The 20,575-nt window shown below is 49.8% G+C and overlaps 1 protein-coding gene across 1 annotated transcript in view; it reads right to left on the bottom strand.

Annotated features, from left to right (window-relative positions):
* Positions 1 to 20,575, bottom strand: part of mdga1 (MAM domain containing glycosylphosphatidylinositol anchor 1) — a 119,524-nt gene that overhangs the window by 23,873 nt on the left and 75,076 nt on the right. The window contains exons 9-15 of the mRNA XM_029258564.1: positions 19,234 to 19,530; positions 14,415 to 14,684; positions 10,778 to 10,926; positions 4,854 to 5,028; positions 4,446 to 4,469; positions 3,733 to 3,885; positions 3,145 to 3,306 (exon numbers count right to left, since the gene is read on the bottom strand). Of these exons, the coding sequence (XP_029114397.1) occupies positions 3,145 to 3,306; positions 3,733 to 3,885; positions 4,446 to 4,469; positions 4,854 to 5,028; positions 10,778 to 10,926; positions 14,415 to 14,684; positions 19,234 to 19,530 (1,230 nt within the window). The remainder of the gene's footprint in view (positions 1 to 3,144; positions 3,307 to 3,732; positions 3,886 to 4,445; positions 4,470 to 4,853; positions 5,029 to 10,777; positions 10,927 to 14,414; positions 14,685 to 19,233; positions 19,531 to 20,575) is intronic.

The raw sequence follows: 20,575 nt of genomic DNA, 5'->3' as shown, positions 1-20,575 counted from the left end.
CCCTCAATAACTGGGTGCTCAGCGTAAGGTTTGTGTGCAGGAGCCGGGGTTCGGGGAGCACAAGCACAACTTCCAGAGGAGTTGCCGAGATACCGCAGATGTCTGAGCAGGAGCGGCCCTGAGGGAGGCGGGGGGTGGACCTGGCCACAGCAGTTACACCTGCTACAGGTGTTAGAAATGGTCCAGCTGTCACAGATGCTCCCGGTGCAAAGATGTTACAGGTATTAGATGTTACAGATGCCACAGATATTACAGATGTTATATAGCAGTTATATGTGTAGAGATGTTGCAGATGTGACAGGTAACACCCATGTTATGCATGTTACAGGAAGAGGTCTTCGTGGCATGTGTTATCAGGGGGGTCAGGGTCATTCATTGCCTTGCGCTTCAAGGTCCTGGGTAAATCGCTGCATAAACAGGTGAATAAACCTTATTCATTCAACCGACACCTTTGCCTTGGACAAACACTGTAGTTGAGTGAATAAATAATCAATTATGTAAGCCTGAGCATTATTGACTGCAATCCAGTGGGAATTAAGGTGACTGTGGAGAATCTTAAAGAGTAACACTGGCCTGCCAGAGAGAGAGAGCGAGAAGGAGAGAGAGATACCCAAACATCCTAGACCTGAACGCCCTTCGTTCCTTGGCTTCTTGGACCGGAATCAAGACTCCTCCCCTTTGCAAAGTGCAGGGGAATTCGATTATGACTAATGGCTTCCTCTTTTCAATTTTCATCCTAATTAAGAATCTATGTCTGCTCGGGGTCTGCTAAACAGCCGGGGGATTAATAAAACATATACTTAAAAAGGAGCCCTTGGCACTAGATGCCCATACTTTGGAAGGAAGGGATGTGGAGCACAATGATGTGCGCTCCTGGCTGGTGCCTCGTGGATACACTGCGTCTAGCGAGCCTCACTTGGTTCAGGACCATCTGTGGGAGTCATCGTACGGCATGTCCAGCTTGAGCTTCACCCTTCTAGGTGCCGACAATAATAGGAAAGGCTGGAGAACCGCGGGACCGTGATACAAACTGCTGTTTCGTCTTAGACCTCAACTCTCCTTCTGCAAAGTCCACAGGTTTCTCTCACCTGGGCTCATTATTATTCATCACAAGTTAACAGAAACTTTCTGGCTGGATGGCTTAGAGTGTTAGGTGTGTATAATAAACTACTTATTATTGTATGATACTCATTTGTTGAAGTGGGGCATTTTTTTACATTAGTGATTTAGAGTAAGTACCTTGGTCAAGAAGACGGGATATACCTGGAGACAACTTGAGAGACTGGTTCAGGACTGGGATGCATGGAGAGCTCTCATCAGTAGCCTATGCCCCAGGCAGGGCCAAAGGAGATGATAATGATTTTGGTGAAGGGTACTATAGCAGGGGTTGGATTTGAACCCAAGTCCTTCTGAGTATAAGATGATGGCACGAACCACTGCACTACCTCCAGCTATACTCACCCCTGCTTACAGGATGAACATGAAGGACCGTCATAAGGGACGTTTCAAAGACACCGACCGCACAAACCCTTCTGACCGCCTTCCAGACCAATAAATCATCGGCGAGGTGTTGACATGGATGGACTGCATGGCAAGATCTATTAATTTGATAAAGCTGTCTGATAGCGCATGCAATGATGAACCATCTAACAAATGACTGATTGCATCACACAGCGCCGTAAATCACGAGGACTTGAGTCCTGCCGTGGGTGCGGAGCAAGGTAGCCAGGGTCTGTCTGAGGGACCCGCACACCCCTCTGTGGGAAGGGGGACCATAAGCACCCAGGACTCAATGTCCCAATTTTTAATACCTGACAGGACAGCCCACCCCGAACTCAACGGCACTCCTACTTTTTTCCCAGATGACCTTACCCTGGCCTTGCTGTTTCACAAACCTGTAACTTTTTTTTTTTTTTTTTCTGGCTCGTTTCCTATGCTCAAAAAAACACTGGAAGAGGCAGATGTCCGGGATGATGTACAAGATGACCTGGCGGAAGAACACAAGGCAGGGTTTTGTCGGGTCGAGTGCAGACGAGTGCGCTGATAAAAGGGAGCCAGAGTTGGAGGGGGCGCAGCATGCGTGTGTGTATGTGTGCGTGTGTTAAACTGAATGCCGTGCAGATAAAATCCAAGGACTGGACAGGGTGGCAGGAGAGTAGAAGAGCAGAAGAGTGGAGCCTAAAGTGGTGGAGGGTACCAGGCCGAGTATGACACGTGCACAGTTTGCCCCGTTAACACCTGCGAGGCCCCCCTCCTGTATGCTCCCACCATCACACCCCCTATCATCTTTATGACCGACACAATGGGAGACGGCCCGAACAAGAGCTTTGCTCCCAGATACCCTGCCAACATGAGGACTCGTCCCAGAGGTGCCAGGAAGATGCCATTTACAGCATCTCCAACATCCTCATACGGCCAATGACTTATTTAACGCCATATCCTCTAAATGGACTCACGCCCTCGGTGACAGCTGTGTTTTTTCCTTCCCTGTTTTGAACCGCTGTCCTCATGTGAGCTGGATGGGCCCAGCGACCATTTGAGGAGATCATCTCCCTGTCCATCTGACACAGAGCAAGTCTAGTCACCCCAAGTGAGGTGCAGAGATCCCCCATTCGCGGATTCCCAGAGCAGGAAAACTCTCATCGAAACTGGCAGGGAGAAGAAGGAAAAGGTCTCATTGCTTAATTGGACATTTGAAATTAGTCTCAGCCCGCTTGACACATTTTTATTACGATAATCAAGTAACTGAGAGCTGAGCCACATCCCAAACGGTGCCGAGCAGAGATGGCCCAGAGTCACCCTGAAAAAGACATCTGAGCACACGGATGTCCTGGCTTTGCGCGGCTTTCCTTCTGCCCGGGTACATCCTTCCAGTGGAGTGACTTTGGAGAGCGGGAGGTTTTTAAAATATAAAAATAAAATCACAAATTCATGTTGCGATGAAGCCCAAACAAGGGCCACCGCTTGAACGCTTACCAGCAGACCGTCCGAACGGATCAGATCACAGAGCTCAAAATAGCAGCCAAGTTGTTGGGCCGCTGAGCTCGACAGCGTCTGATGGGTTCGGTTCTCTGCTGGATGGGGAGGAGGCGCGGGAGGTGGGGCCCAATAGCGGAGGGTTGGGGCGGGGGGCAGACCACTCACCGATGTGCATGCCCTTCATGTGGTAGTAGAAAGAGATGCAGTAGGGCACACGGCTGGACCCCGAAGGCCCCCGGGAGGTGGTGACGTTGTACAGCGGGGACAACAGACGTGCAACGTCCCCCTTGGCCCTGGGTCTCGATGCCTCGATGTACATGTAGTACCCTGAGGAGAGACACAGCCGGCAGTCAAAGGAGGCGGAGCTATTCGACATCGGCGGTGGGGTGCAGGGAATACCAGGGTACAAGCAGGATGTTCTGAGGAGCACAAATCTGATCCATTAAAGGGAAACATGAACAAACACACTGATATCTGCACTGTAAACAGTTATTGTTTTTCATATAATATGTCTTACATAATAAGATCATAGTTTTGTGTATTTATACTGTTGGATATTAATGTTTTTTCATAAGCAGTTTAAGACTTAGAGGTCCTGGGTATGAGAGCTTGACCTTCTGGTAACAAATGGAATTCCTTCCTTGCTGTAACTCCATGATCTACAGGTTATAGTACTGGAGGGTGGGGGGAGGGGAGAGCAGGGTGGGTTGGGGCAAATTGTAAGAACAGGAAAAAGACCCCGTGCGCCCGTGCCTTCCTTGGTGCCACTGCGGTCTGTGTCTGGTCCGGTGTTGGCCGTGCGCTTGGGATTCTGGGTCAGATGGTTCTGACGGGTCCAGTCGAAGACGTCGCTGCGGTCCTGGGTGAAACCGCATATCCGGTCGTCCTCGAAGCCGCACACGTGATCTGGACAGGGAGCGCGGTCGAAGGAGGTGAGGGAGAGAGGGAGGAAGAGAGAGGCAAAGGCCAGAATGGAGAAGGGAGAAGCCAGAGATCAAGAACTGACCCAGTAAAAGTGTGTCTAAAATCAATGGTTTACAAACGAGCCCAAAATATCTCTGTTATTTGCCACACTGGAGACACCATTTACCGCGGTTCGGAGGGAGCTGGAATTACAGAAGCACGTGGAGATGCTGACGAGCGAGTAAAATGTTTACCGTGCAGATATTGACACTTATATTGATTGCATTTTGTCTGCATGCGTGTGTGTGTGTGTGTGTTTTACCTGTAATTTGAGGGGCGAAACAGATAAAGTATTTCCTACTTAGCTCCTGAAAACCCCCTTGGCCAACGTGCTCAGCCAGCGCTGAAGCCGCATCCTCTAGTCTACGGTCCTTTAATTGGACGGAACTGGCAGAACGGCTGTTTGAATTGGACGCCGATGGAGCCACATTAAATTAACAGAGAGCTGGTTTGCAAGAGGTGGAACGAGAGAGACGGTGAGAAAGATGGGGGGATTTACTCACCTGTTGGTCGGGGGTAAGTGTAAGCTATGGGGGAAGAGAACAACAACAAGGACCATAAGACGACCGTTCTTTTATATATGCAGAGTGAATGTTGTCTTTACGATGCTGCGATACTGTGAGAACATCAGAGAGGAGCACTATGGGAAACTACATCCCTGTTAATGGTCTTATACTATCCCACTGAAATGGATCGCAGGGTCAGCGGTCGACTCTCTCGACCGCTGGTTCATGGATTCTTCGGCCTTGATCGCTTTGCTTAACCATGCAAGGAGAGAGCTGGTGCTCCACCAAGGTGGATGATGGGTAATAAGGAATCGGATGGCGAAGGGAGGAGGAGGCTTTGGCGATGGATGGGGTGCTGGGGCGGTAGGGACCGATGGGGACAGAGATCACAGTCGGTCAACTCACGTTCAGAATAATGGATGGCGCGGGTGGCCGGGTCTCCCACTCCGAACATGGTGATGGCGGTGAGTCGCACCTCGTAGGACAGGGGGATGCGCAGATCGGTCAGCGTGTAGTACATGAGAACCCCCGGCTCTGGCTCGTTTACATCGATCTGCCGTGAGAACACCACCCTCTTGTTCTGCACACACACAGATAGGGGGCGCCGTGAGAGGAGTGAAACATAGTGAGGCGTCAAGTCGCCGGGAGACGCAGAGCCAAGCCGGGCATGCTGGGACGGAATCTAAAGGCCTCCCTGTTCTCCATGACGCCCGGGACCCCAAGCTGTCAAGGATGCTCAGACCCAACCAGCTGCCCACATCAAAAATGGCTCCCATGGCGATGCCTCCAGTCCGTCTTGCCGCCGCGGCACGAGCGTCAAGCCATCATGTCGTGAGGTGCCACGTCAACGCGGCTGGGGAGGCTCGCTGGGCTTTCATCCGGCACAGCGAGCGACGCGGGTTTCCGGAACCGGCCGGCCCCCGGGACGGCGCGGTGTGGCAGTAATTCCTGTCTGCGCGCCGTCGTTCCCTGTGTCTCGCCCACGGCAACGCCGAAGAGGATTACCGCAGCGAGGAGCGGCGGTGCTCTTAACCCGCCCCTCGGAGGTCAGACATATTTGTTATGCGTCTAATTAGGTCCCCGATAACAAGCCGCTGTCGCACATGGGCTCGGCAACCGTGGCGCCGTAGGAGGGAAGCACCGCCTGCAATTGGTGGGAGCGCGCGTTCGCACATGCCCACTTGGGTCCACACACACACACACAACATACGTGCATGTGCTAGGGCTTGCGCGAAGGGAAGCTGCTGGTGGGCGACACACGTCTGATGTGTATGACCAGCGACAAGGGCGCTGCGCTAAAACAGAACCCCCATCAGACATCTGTAAAAGGTCAGGGGTTCTTAGGTGAGCATCCGCGTGTTTGTGCACTTGCAACACGACGCATTTACCGACAGATCCTTTCACATGCGTTCACCCAGCAAGCACGCGCACCTCTGTGTGTGTATGGCTGCGCAAACTGTTTCATAGCCGTGACTGTGTGTGCTCACGCACGGGTGGCTTGGCGACGATGCTGCAGATTGAAAACTCAGTTTCGTCCACCGGCCTCCTATGGTTATTACTAATTCGTTCATCTGACGAATTTGCCTGAAAGAGACTTACAGTGTTGGGTTTATGCACTGATTTGCTCATTTATACAACAGGGGAATTTTTACTGTATCAGTTCAGGGTAAGTACCTTGATCAAGGGTACTGCAGCAGGAGGTGTGATTTAAACTAAGATCCTGTGATTCAAATGCAGCACCCACTACAGTACCTGCAGCACCTGGAGGGTTGGGTGGGTGTCTAATTAGCATACCTTTTTCAAGTCATTGGGTTGTCAGTAATATTATTATTATTATTTATTAAATTGCCGCACTCTTCTCCAGAACGGCTTAGAATGTCATATTTATGCCATAGGCTGCTTACTGTGATTTACCCATTTACACACCTGGCTAATTTTTACCGTATCAGTTTGTGGTAGGTCCCTTGATCAAGGGCACTGAAGCAGGATGAGGGATTTGCACCCGGATCCTTCTGATGGTGAGGTGAGAGCGGTAATCTTTCTAACCATTATGCCACCTGCTGCCCCAGTTATGAAGATGCTACTAAAGAAATGGTCAGATTATTGTTGTCAGTTCAAGATATTAAGGCCTCTCATTACCAACACCCATGTTATTACAATTACTGCCATTACCTCACCGTTAGTGTCATCGCCATGGCAACGTTAGTCACTAATGTAACAGGCATTGCTATTGCTGTCATACGTGTCTTGCTGCAATCTCTTCATACCCCTCTCTGCAGGCTGCTCTGCTGTCATTCGCTGCAAAATGCATGCTCCAGTCGCGTGCCCCACCTCCCCCCCGTCTCCCCCCCCGCCTGTCTCACTCGGCACTGCCTCCGAACAGGTAAGTAAGTGAAGGGAGTTGACAGCGAGTCCGTGTTAGCGTGTTAGCATGTTAGCGTGTTAGCAGGGCCCCCGGCTAAGAGACAGCCAGAGTTCACGGTGCTATATATAGACCCCCCCCCCCCCCTTCTCCCCAGTCCATCCCCAGCAACCCGAGTAGGATCACAGTGGGGTGGGCTCTTGGTCGGCAGTATAGGAGGTGGTGGGCAGGCACATTCGGGCATGCATGTGTGTGTGTGTGTGTGTGTGTGTGTGTGAGATGTTCAGGGATTGTTAGCGGGAGTTAGGTCAGGTCTGCATGAGGAGACTTGAGTCCTGTCAATCCCCCGAAAACACCAAGGGATGTTCTGTCCTCGCATTTACAGCAGCTCAGATCAATACCCCGGGCGATCGATAGCCCAGTTAGGGAGGTGCTGCTGTGGACGGGAGCTCTGCTCTGGTCTGGGGTCGGGGTTATGGCTCAGCATCGTGCCGCCTAACCAAGTGAGAGTAGAGCATGCTGGGAGAGTGGACTCTGCAGGGGGCAGTAAAAGTGACCCGAGCATCTCCATTTTGGACCTATCCCCCAGCCTGGTGTCACGGGTCAGGGGTTCGGGCCAGGTCCTCTGCAGAGCTCCCTCCTCAGGCCACGTTGACGGAAGGAGCTGTAAAAGTGTATCTTTAAGGTCGAGGGGTCGGTTCAGCTGAGAGAAGCTCACCCGACCTCCCGCCTCCCTCTCTGACTGCTGTGTGGAGGTGTCAAACACACTGGACACTGTTCTTCCTCACGCTCCGCATCCAACCTGCTTGCAAAGTCTTGACAACTTTGGTCATGTGGGGGAAGAACATGTTGGGGGGGCGGGGGGTGTCTTCGGAAGATGAACGTATTGCTGAAGGGATGGAAGTCGAACTTAAAAGCAAACGACAGCACCTTGATAATTAATTTCCCCAGAAACATTTCTTTCCCAAAGGATTTGATCTGTTTCGAGTCGGGCGTGTGAGCGTGAGATCGAGCGCTAATGGCTGAGTCTCACGCCTCGTGCGTGAGATTTCAAATGTCTGGCAGTCTTATGATACCAGCTGTTGAAACCTGACCAGTGAAGCTAAACAGCACATATTATATTTATTTATTTAGCACATCCATACAGTACTTTCAGTATTAGCCTTGTACACAAAGATATTTACAATGATTTACCCATTTATGCAGCGGGGTAATTTTTACTGTATCAATTCAGGGTTCAGAGTAAGTACCTTCATCAAGAGAACTGCAGAGGGAGCAGGATTTGAACCGAGAACCTTCTGATTTTAAGGCAATGGCTCCAACCACTATGCCACCTTCGACAAATATAAGCAAAGTGGACTATAATTCATTTAAAAATTGCTCTGTTTTATATCATATATATTATTCTGATGCACCACTGAGGTTGAAATTGTAGTAAAACTCGTGGTATTTGGCTAGGGTGACTGAGCAAGGTCCTGCAAGGGTCTTGATCCAACAGTCTTTATCATGGGACCTGCAGACCCAGTGGTCACTAATCACACTTGTGCGAACATTGATAATGATGAAAAAACTCTGCTTTTCTGCCGTTTCTACGGTTGACAAGCATATCCGGTGGTTACACCGCTACTGCACACGGGACGTCCTCTGAAACACGTTACACACGCCTGGTCCTAGAACTGTGCAGAGGAACCACCACAAACCTCCCAACGCGGTGACCTGCAGCGCGGCTCACACTTCTCCCATTTGGAGAGGGAAGCATTCATCCCCTCTCCCTGCGGTCGAACCCGAGTCCACACCCTTGAGCTCGACTTCCACCTCCCAAGTGGCCTTTGACCTTCCCAGCGTGACCCCATCCCTATCAGAGCCGCTTCGACAGGCCCGACACTCTCCCCTGCCTCCAGAGCGATATTTATGAAGCATTTATGAGCATTAACGCAACTCAGCAGCACTCGCTCTCACCCCACCCCACTCCACCCCTACCCGCCAACATGGATGTGGGGGGGGGGGTCGCTCAGGGCGTTCCGTGAAGAGTCCCACGGGACACCTACTTAGGTGCATGTTTAAAGAGGCCGAGATTAGCTGTTTGGCACACAAAGCGGGCGCACTAATCCTGCCCCCTGCTCGCCGGCCTCGCCGCTCTCTATAATTCATGGCTGGGGTCCCGTGAATAGCCGGCGAGGGCGAGCGAGCGGAACCGAGGCCGTGCGAGTGCACACGCGACGCTCCCGTTCCCCCCGGCGACGACGGCGCGTTACGGCAACGGCGCAAAAACAACGGCGCTCTGTTCCGCCACGTTTGTTTCCGCAGCAGCTGGTGTTAGCGCTGGTAAACATGAGCTGTTTAATCGCGGATTCTTTATGGAAAAAAAGACACACACACACACACACACACACACATCTATTTAAACTGTAATGAAAAAGTGAAGATAGCAGCAGCAACGAGATATCAAGTGACATCTTTTTGCCGCAATTTTTAAACATTGAAAAAATATTTAGAATAGAGAAATTTAGCTTTGTCATTTTTATTCTATACTGTACATAAAAATTGCATTAAATTTAATTCATATATTTATGTTATGGGGGGGTGCGGTGGCGCAGCGGGTTTTGCCAGGGCCTGCTCTCTGGTGGGTCTGGGGTTCGAGTCCCAGTTGGAGTGCCCTGTGATGGACTGGTGTCTCGTCCGGGGTGTGTCCCCTCCCCCTCCAGCCTTGCGCCCTGCGTTGCCGAGTTACGCTCTGATTTTCCGTTAACCCCCCCCAGGACAAGTAGCTTCAGCCAGTATGTGTGTGCATTTATGTTATGATTTTATTTATTTTCTATTACGCACAGATTTTTGTAAGTTCTATAGTGATAACCCCTTGATTGCCTTTGGCAAAGGCATCAGCTAAATAAGAAATAATAATAATAATAATAATAATAAGGAATAAAGTCAGCAGAACAGTTCAGAGAACTGATTTCCTGTCTGGACCAGAGTGAGGAGCGGTTTTGGTGAAGCGGGGAGAAAGTGGCCTTTGCAACATTGAGGAAACAGGTCAGCGTGGTACTTGCGGTCCTCCTGTGGTCAATCAGTTAGAGCTGGACGGACAGACAAAGAGACGGGCGGATGGGTTGAGGGGACGAGCGAGGACACGCAGAGGCCCCACGGTTAAGTCAGACTTGTTAATGCGGAACCAGCTCCTATCGATCGGCTGTCCATCCCAACAAACCCCGCTATTCCCCCAGCTCGAATTATGAGGGTCCACGTTTATTTACACCACTTACTTCAGTCTCACAAACAGTCAATACCAGGGATCCAGTGCATCTCCGTGTGTGTGCATGTGTGGGCGAGCGAGAGCGATGCGCTGAGAATCATGCGGAGTTTATCCAATAGAGAGTAAAAGAAGGAATGACAGACAGACGCTCTTCCATACTCAGGTCAGTGCTCATCAAATTTTCCTCTGGTCCTGATATAATAGATGCTGTATATGCATTATATACATTACATATGCATTTAAATTTAGTAAAAAAAAAACCTTTCAAAGTAGATGAAGAGCTCTAGACATAAACATGGGATTAGAGATGTGCTGCTTATATGTTTGATACCATCACATTCAAAGAGGAAATATACATAGATAATCATAGCAGCAGGTGTTGGAGTCATCTGTGGAGCTGGCAGAAGATCAGGAGAGGAATGAGACTGAAAGAAATGGGCTTGAGAGCCTTCTTGAATGCTGGGAGGGATTCAGCAGCTCTGAGGGACAGAGGAAGCTCATTCAAGCACATCCCAGCCAAGAATTAGAATTAGAGGCTTTTTATTTTGGAGATGCACGTAGTGCGTAGGGAGTGACTGGGTCCTGTACGTTGCATATCGTGTTCCGAGAATGATTTTCTCATTTAGCGATGAAAGCAGCATTTTCTTTGATAGTTCAAGAGTTACTGGGGTCACAGGACCACCCAGCCTCCAGCCCTGAGGCAGAAGCCCCCCTCACCTGCCGAACGTTGATCCAGTAGCCGATAATGCGGTCCACTGCTTTGGGCTCCTTCTGGGTCCACTGCAGGATATATGAGTAGTTGTTGTCCTTCAGAATGCTGATGGGGTTTGGTGTGTCGTAGTAGAACTCTGGGTTGTAGGCCCGTGCTGGAGGGTGCAAACGACATCCAGACAGGAAACTCTTAGCCGCTTGAACGTTTCATAGCAACGGTTAGCTTACTAACATCTTTCATCTTTTTAACGACCGATAGTTGACCGGAACCTTTTACAAAAACCATTAGCTTAGTGCAAAATTTAACAACGGTTATTTTCTGGGAACCTTTAATAATAACCGTTGACTTACTGGAACCTTTTATAGCAACAGTTGGCTTACAGAAACATTTTGATACAACAGTTAGCTTACTGACATCTTTTGTAATGACTGTTATTTCACCGGAACCTTTTTAACAAATGTTTAGCTTACCGAAATATTTTATAACAATGGTTCATATCTTGAAACCTTTTATAATGACCATTACCTTACAGGAAATTTTTATAACAACCGTTAGCTTACTGGAACCTTCTGTAGTAACCGTTAGCTTACTTTCGTCAGCTTGCCTGGAGTCTTTTTTTGTTTGTGAGCTTACTGAAACCATATATATCCATAATTACCTTACTGAAACCTTTCTATAGCAACCTTTAACTTGCTGAATTTTTTTTTTAACAACTGCTATCAACTATTAACTCATTAAAACCATTAACTCTGTGAATTTTTTTTTTTTTAGCTTTTCAATAATTTTTCTTTACCCATGGCTTATAGGCTCCTTTTTTATAGAGCAGTTTTCACTCAATGAATCCTTTTTAAAAAAGCGTCAATGGAATTTCCAAAAATAGGTTTGCTTACTGAAACGTTTTCTCAGCAAGCATTAACTCGCGGAATCCAAAACACCAAGCAGAAACGCGGTTAAGGTAAAGTGATCTGACATGTTCTTGTTTGAAAAAGGATAACATAACTAACACCATAACTAACACTGGCCTTGAGATGACTTCCACATCCTCTAAAATATCGTGAGCCTGGCTTCATTTCACTGCTTGCTCGAGGACATCCAGCTTTTGTTTGCATGCACTTGGAAAATGAGAACATACAAAGGAACAGGAAAAGTGCACAAAGTGCATTTTCATAACATAACTAACAACTGGAATTATGATAACCCCACTATATTAGCTGTCAAGATCAAATTTAAGACCCTGGTTATGGCCTACAAGTGCATCAATAGAACTGCTCCCAGGTATCTACAGGACTTGATCATCCACTGCACCCAAACCAGACTGCTGTGCTCTTCCACATCTGCCCACTTGGTGGTCCCACGCATGAAAAGTAAAAGAAAAGTTCACGGTTCTGGGTCCGTCGTGGTGGAACAACTTCCCCCTCTCACTCAGAACTGCTGAATCTCTGTCCACATTTAAAATGGGTCTTACAACTCACCTCTTACAAACTCATTTTGCCCATAATATATTATGTATAATGTAAATCATGTAAGGTGTCAATGTTCATTCATTATAACTTTAAGATCATGCCCAGATAAACCTTTACACAGCTACTCCTGTAATGTAATTCAAATGTTTATACATATGTATCTCAAAAAAAAATATTACTAGGAAGGTGATCAGGAATTCTCGATATTCGGATAAAGTTTCATGCACCTACTCGTGTGATAAACATTTATTCATATGGTGGAAAGAAATAAACTAACTGCACTTAAGAATCACACATCTGCATCTAAGTGTCTCTTTCTGCTAATGCAATGAACACAGTATATTTTCCATGGGGCAGGGGGTGCGGTGGCGCAGTGGGTTGGACCACAGTCCTGCTCTCCGGTGGGTCTGGGGTTCGAGTCCCACTTGGGGTGCCTTGCGGCAGACTGGCGTCCCGTCCTGGGTGTGTCCCCTTCCCCCTCTGGCCTTACGCCCTGTGTTGCCGGGTAGGCTCCGGTTCCCCGTGACTCCATCTGGGACAAGCGGTTCTGAAAACGTGTGTGTAAATGTATATGTCCCTCAAGAAATGTGAGAGCGCTGTGTATGTACCGTACATATAGCTGAACCGCAAATATTTTGTCACTGAAATTTCAGTGCACATCGGGGGTTTTCGCGCAGCTTCCACGCGAGACGATATTTTCCCAAAGCCTCTGACTGAAGGTGGGAAACAGCCACCCTGCCTCCGTCAGCAACTTGGCCAGGGGAGGCTTTTCTGGCTCATTAATCCGGAAGCCTCCGGTCCAAACCCAGGGAGGACACTTACCACGCCCTGGGCTGATGTGTTTGAAACGCTTTGCTAAATATCCAGCTTTTGCAAATCAGCAAAGCGTAACACTCTCAGTTGACAAAGGCAGTGCTTCTGCCAGCCGCAAATCCCCACTCTGTGTGTGTTACGCCTCTTTCAGGAGAACCGTCGCACTACCTGGGGATGCTCTGCTTCTCCTCTCATGTTGGAGGGAAGTGCACTCAGGTTCCACGGGTGTTGCTGGAGATAAAGGCCCAGCTGCTAGCTGGGATGCTAATGACATGACTGCAAATGAGCCTCATGTCCATGTTAGTCAATAATAAAGAATAAGCACTCTGCCTTTCTTAAATGTACAACACGGGCGTCCCTCCCGGGAAGTTCACACCTCTTATCCCCATGCCACCATTTGCCTTTTCGCTTGTGCAGATCTTGCATCCAACCGTCTATTGTCAAAAAACACTTGTGCTAATGCAGGGTCACGGTGGTCCGGAACCTATCCAAGAAGCATGGAGTATGAGTCAGGGTGCACCCTGGATGGGATGCCATTGAATAACTGGGAAATCACAAGCACTCATTTGCTTACACGTTAACGCAGTAAGGGCGGTTTATAGTCAACAGTTCACCTGAACCGGGTGTCTTTGGAGTGTGGGAGGAAACCAGAGCACCGGGAGGAAACCAACAGGAACATTTCCAACATGCAAACTCTAAACAAACCAAGAAGGGTTAAAACTCACATCCAAGGAGATTTGAGGCACTAACGTTACCCGCTGCACCACCCTACCGCCCTTTTGCTGAACTTCTGCTTCTTGTTTGCTCATACAAAGGCACAGGGAGTTCTGCTCTGCCAGGAAGCTTGAGGGATGAAACTGAAAACCCCGCACGGAGCTGAGAGCTGGTACCGGTGCAGTCTCAGCCTCTCAGGCTCCGAGAAGAAACTGGGGAGCTCATGCATGACAACGGATCCCACCACACACACCCTCATAGAGAGCTTCGCTGAGCTGTCAAGCAACCTTTGCGTTGCACTACCTTGAATTTTAAAGAAGAGCACGTGCGTGTTCTAAAATTTCGCAGAAGTCTGAAGTTGAATCCCCTAACAGAAATGAACAGCAGCACCAAGTAGAGCACTCGCACGGAGCCAAAAGCTCCACGCTGCTGCAGGGTGGGAGAGATGTGGCCACTGGACCCTCACCCAAGACAAATGAAAAATGTATGCGCCACATGCACTTGAATGTAAGTAAGGGGTGATTCCCTTAGGTCTGGTGGGGCTGGAGGGGGGGGTACGGCAATGACCCAAGCCTTTTGACCCACTGAGCCGCTCCTTAGCCCATGGGGGGGGGGCATAGGCAGGGCACCGGCAAGGAGGCATATCACTCACTTGACACATTGAAGATGCAGGAGGAGATCCCCACGCCGTTGCTGATGCGACACTCGTAGGTACCGTTGCTGGCAGCACCCAGGCGCTCGATGCGCAGCGTTGGGGCGTCCTGCGTGTTGAGGGCCTCGGGCCGCAGGGGGCGGCCGTTCATCAGCCAAGAGGCACGTGTTATCCGCGGCGGGTTGGCCTTCAGCACCGCGCAGCGCAGCGTCACCGGCTGGTTGGTGGGGGAGCGTACATCCGAGAACGGTGGGTCCACGATGGGGGCAACTGCAGGGGGGAATAGGGGCACTTAATTAGATGGGCCACGGAACAAGCCTCACAAAAACCAGTGACATCCCCCTGGAAGGACTCAGGAGGCAGGGCAGTTCACCTCACTGAGCTCCAGCTCTCCTTGCTCAGCGAAGAGCTCAGAAAAGCTACTAAATGGGTTCAATCTAGAGCAGCAAGTTGAATCAGGTGCTTCGCTGGCCGACTGGAACAGAAACCACCTGGAGTCGGCCCTCCAGGACCGTGAAGGTAATGGCCCTGGTTGAAAGTGGAGAGCTTATTCTTTACAGCTCTAGTCACGCACCTTAAGCCAGATGCTCGCCAAATGTGGCCGTGCCCTCCTTTTTTTACTGCGTTCTAAAGACCGTTGTGCAGCATTACGGCTTCAGAGCAGCACTGAGAGTTTTATATTTATTTAGCTGATGCTTTTCTCCCAAGCATTTTACAGCGTTAAGCTACTTACACTGATTTACACCTTTATGGGTAATTTATAGTGCATCCTTTCCAAGTAAGTACTTTGATCAAGTGTGCTGGAGAAGGAGGTGGGACTCAAACCAGGGTTATTGGTGTACAAAAAAGGGTGGCTCCATCCAGGACAAACCCTGCTGCCCCTCAGTTTTGAATCGAATTAGGGTGGGGGGAGATATTATAGTGACATCACTGCTCAACATTAGCTGGTAGCATATTAGTTAGAGCTGCTGCTTTTGGACTGAGAAGTTGCAGGTTTGAATCCCACCTCCAGGTGTTGTGCCCTTGAGCAAAGTGCTTACTGTAAATTGTTCCTGTAAGTTTGCCCAGCTGTATAGATGGGTCAGTTATTGAAGATAACCTAACATTGTGAGATGCTTTGGAGAAAAGCGTCAGCTGAATGTAACATACTAATAACAAATTGGACGTGTACTATGGTTTGGTGCAGTGACAGAGCAGGCATGATCCTCTCTTTTTAATTGAGTGTAATTAACCTGTCAGAAACACACCTTCTCTAATGACAGATGGCGGCCCATTAGCTGGGGGTAACGCTGTACAGTAACATGCGCGAAGCAGGAACCCCAAATCGAACGAACGCGCCGCTCATAATCAGAACTGCATTACCGCCACATCATCGAACGTCCAGAGATATGATGAGGTGCACGGTTTGCAGTCCTCCACTGGCCATAAAGTATCTCATTAATAGCTATACAAAATGTAATTACGTTCTTTGTATGCATTGCTTTTGCAAGAGTAAACAGTGGGCAAAACACTGATTTTTTTTTTTTAATTCCACTACTAATTTGCCCCTTTTACTCAAACCTGCGGTACAGAAAGTGCACACCGCAATTACATCTGTATTCATTCGGGATTGGAAAATTACACGATAAAACTAAGAGTCTGAAAATATAATTACCTTCGGAGAGGAGCATTTATCTCATTCTTACTTCCTGCCTATTAAAAACAACTTGTAACGACAATATTTGTAATTAGATCGTTTCATTAGAAAGGTCTCCCAAACAACAACATGCCATGAATATTCATTTGCCTGAGCAAATCTGCTTTCCCCGCACGAACACGAATAAGATGTAGAAACCCCTCAGCCCGAATCCAAATGAGTGGTCGCTGGTCATCATTCGCACCCGAGGCCTTGAAAAGACGGAGAAGGTCAGCGAACACGTCAGGAGTAAACATCGGTGTCTCGGAAATGTGCCAGAGCCATTCTGGGCCTCCGCTTTGTCTCCGGACTCCAAGCGGTCACACGGTTGCGGGTATTTCCGTTGTCTGGTGTGCGTTTCCATGATTCCGTGAGTGTTTCCATTGGCCGGATGAGGTTGGGTCCAAGGAGGACCGGTTTTACCAGCTCGTGTTGGATTGGAGAGGCGAGAAAGGGCCTCAAAACCCTTCTCTTCCGGAAACACTTCTTCTCCTGATCTCATAACTTCTCCATAAAATGACCCCTTGACAATCATCTGTTTCTTACCAGTTCTACATGCTGCTACACTGTAAAGTACAATGGGGCTGGACACCTGACTGAGCTTCAGGAATGGTTTGTCTACATCTAAAGCTCTTTGCCTCCTGTGAGACACATTTCTTTTCCCTGAGTTGCACTTACTCATTTATCGGGCACTTTTCTCCAATACACAGGGTTAACTTGCCTGATGGAGCAGTGTAGTGTAGTGGTTAGAATTACTGCCTTTAGACCTGAAGATCACAGGTTTGAATCCTACCACCACTTGTCATACCATTGAACAAAATACTTACTTCAAATTGTTGCTTTGGAGAAAAGCCAGATGTACTGATTTACCCAGCTGGACAGCTTTATTTTACTGGAGGAATTCAGAGTAAGTACCTTGATCAAGGGTACCACCACAGAAAGGGGGATTTGAACCTGTGACCTCCAAGCCTGGAGGGAGCAGCTTAATCACTACACCACAAGTTGCATGTTGCTTTGGAGGGAAGCATCAGCTAAATACACACACACACACACACACTTTCTGAACCACCTGTCCCATATGGGGTCACAGGGAACCAGAGCCTACCCAGCAACACAGGGCATAAGGCCAGAGGGGGAAGGGACACACCCAGGACAGGACACCAGTCCATCGCAAGGCACCCCAAGTGGGACTCGAACCCCAGACCTACTGGAGAGCAGGACCCAGTCCAACCCACTGCGCCACTGTACCCCCCTGTCAGCTAAATAAATAACTATAAATGTGAAAGGGAGTCTCCGGTGATGGGACATCCACAGACTGAGAGACTGGTGCAGGAGGAGACCTTCCAACAGGTGTGGTTCAAGACCCTTGTGAGAAACGGCAGCTTCACGGAGGAGAGAGAAATGAGAGCTTGTGAGCGTTGTCAGCTCTGTGTTCCAGCCACAGATGGGCCGCCTGACAATCCTCCACGACGATGAGAGAGGAGGAGGTCCAAAATGTGCAAGGCAAACGGTTAGGCGTGATGGTCTATCACTCACGATCTGTGAGGGCGCAGAAAAGCAGACTGTGAGCTGCGGGGACGAATGGGAGACGGGTACGTCCTGCCTGCCACTGCGAGAAGGACGGGGGCCTCACTGACCAGCAGGGAAGTCTGGCAGATGGTGCTGCCCTTGCCTTTTTCACTCCTCCGTCAAACAGCGCAGCACTCCGGCAAGTCGGGGCAAATGGGAAGCAGAGCTGAGTTTGAACTTCAGCTTCCGGAGACGGTGACGCCGAGGGGGTGTGGGGAGAGGAAGAGCGAGAGACGGAGATGGGGAAAGCAGGAGAGAGGAAGTGAGACGGAGAGCGCGCTTGTGTGTGTGTGTGTGTGTGTGAGAGAGAGAGAGAGAGAGAGAGAGAGAGAGAGAGAGAGAAAGGAGCCGCCGGAGAGGGACACTCCCTCAGCGAGAACTCGGCTGATTGATGATGATGAGAACAGAGATGGGAACTACAGAAATGGTTCTACTGTGGTGCGTGGGGGGAGGGGTGGATTGCTAGGAAGGTGGGGGCCATGGAGGGGGTGGGGGGGGCACACTTAATTATACTGCTGCCATAAAAAATGATACTGTCTTTCCCCGGTATCGACCAATAAAGTTAAAAACAAGCGAGGAAACAAACCCAATAAAAAAATAAATAAACAACCCCGAGGCGCGCTCACGCCATCGCTCAGAGCCCGGGTTGGCGCCTCGCCGTGGCTGCGTCCTTTCCTTCGGACCGCGTCTCCAGCAGAGTGAGGTGGCCACCTGGCCCATAAATCACAGCTCGCTTGCGGCAAGACGGGGCTTTAAAGCTCTGCCCTTCCACCCAAGCCAGTGAATCGAGGGGACGGCTGTGGGAAGCTCTCAGCATGGCAACGCGGAACTTGTAATGAAGCCGTTGTTCATCGGAATGGGCGCCCCCTCCACACGCACCCCACCCCCATACCGGAACTTTCCATCATCTTGAATGTGCCCATGGTGGATGGATCTAGACACTTTTTGTTGATTTTGGGTCTTGGAAATCACGGCGAAAGTAGCAGCTCCCTTCGACGCGAGGCTGGCGGTGTGAAGGCCAGACGATGCCGTACCGTTGCCAAGCGACCTGTTGGACTCTCCGAAGCTGTGGAGAGATGAGGCCGCTGCCCGTGCCAGCATCGCTCTGACGCCGCAAAGGAGCACGGCGCATAAATCATAAATTCTCATGCGCGCAGTTCAAGGAGTTTAAAACAGAGCCAAACGATGTTTACGAGCAGCAAGCCAGATTGCATAAATAAACGACCAGTTCTGGTAAGCAGGCAGGACGGCAGCTCCCCGACAGCAGGCCGAAAGGGAGAGAGTCATTATCGGGCAGGATGGCACCTTACGGACAGAGCGGCACAAAAGGGAGTCCTTATCTAACAATGTGTTACCTCTCCTTACAGACGGAAAGGACTTTATCACAGAGAGCCACGGAAAAATAACACATTAATAGTTCGCCCCTGACTGAGCTGACTGCGAGTGTGAATGGCATTTTTCACTGACACATCTAGTTTGTCATGCAGTCTGGGTTCGAATGTCCAAATGGGGCTCGAGGTAAAAGGTGCGATGCCTGCGTGGTTGGCCGGAACGTCGGGTACGTCTCACACTCACACTGCACGTTGAGCTGGACCTGAGCCTCCCGCCGCTTGATGTTGAGGCCGTTGTACGGCGCCGTCTGACACCGGTAGGTCCCCGTCATGTCCCGCGTCACGTTGGTCAGCCGTAGGCGCCCGTCTCGTGTCTCCACCAACCATTCGCCAGAGGGCATGGGCAGGTCCTTGTCGGCGCGGGACCACAGCACCGGGGGGCGGGGCTTACCGTCCACCAGGCACACGAGATCTGCCCACGCCCCCTCCAGCACTGTTACCACCCCGCCTCCAGTGGGCACCGTCAGCGTCGGGGGAGTGACTGGAGGACGGGGAAAGAGAAACACACAGCAAAGTGATGAACACACCCTTGATGAGGTTCTCAATCCACAGCAGGTCCTGAAGTGGGTTGGTCCAGTACAAATTCAACATAGTTTCCCCTAAAGCCCCTCTCAGGGGTTTTTGGGCAAACAACTGCATCTGCTGCAGCCTGGAACCGAGTTCAAGGAATAATAGAGAACGACACGTCAAGGGAGACAGAGCAGGGGGTCATTGTTGTGAAGTCCTCCTGAGATCTGCGGACTCCGCAGGGGTCAGAGGACTGTTCACTTTAGGGCATCGACACCAACCTCTAGCTTCCTCAAGACATCAAAGTTACCAGGGGGTATCTCCAAGGTGACCACCATCCCACGACCCCCTCGTGAACACCCGGGGACGGTCCAAGAGGGCAGGAACAGAGCGACTCCTCGGGTGCTGTTTTATTCATCGCCAGTCTGAGAACTGTCAGAGTCCCAGCTTTAATAAAGCCAATCAGAAGCGGTTCGATTTATATTTAATAGCTCTCCTCGCGGATGTCATTTTTCCTAAAGCTACCAGAATAACAGTGTGTGACAAAGTAGGACACCGTTTAAAGAGTTGTCTGCTGCAGAGTTTGAGATATTTCTTCCACTGTCGTCCCATTTTTTTCCCCCGCATTATATCCTACACGTCTCCTCTGCTGCGAAACGCGGCGATATCGACTGAAACGCGGTAAAAGCGATCCGTAACAAAGCATAAACAAATCTGTCCTGTATGTAAACATTATATCTCGCACAGCTAAGGCTGGGCCATGATTTTTTTAACTGTTGTAAGGTAGCAGTTGAGTCTAGGAAAGGAGAAACGATCCAACTGTGAAGAAGGGAGGATGTATGCGCGATGGAAGAGCCATCGTAGGGTGTTGACGAGCAGGGAGCCGGAGAGAGAGAGGCGTCTCACTGTGATTCTAAGGGAAGATGGGAGGACAGTGACAGAAGGAGCTGGTGGAAAGCATCCAATGATGAGACAGAGGACAAGGAGGAGTGATGGGGAGGGAGGGGAGGAAAGATAGA

This window comes from Scleropages formosus, chromosome 15 (genome assembly GCF_900964775.1).
Source record: "Scleropages formosus chromosome 15, fSclFor1.1, whole genome shotgun sequence".
Taxonomy (NCBI): Eukaryota; Metazoa; Chordata; class Actinopteri; order Osteoglossiformes; family Osteoglossidae; genus Scleropages; species Scleropages formosus.
The sequence above is the reverse complement of the archived record's forward strand: the minus strand, read 5'-3'. Positions and strand labels throughout refer to the sequence as shown.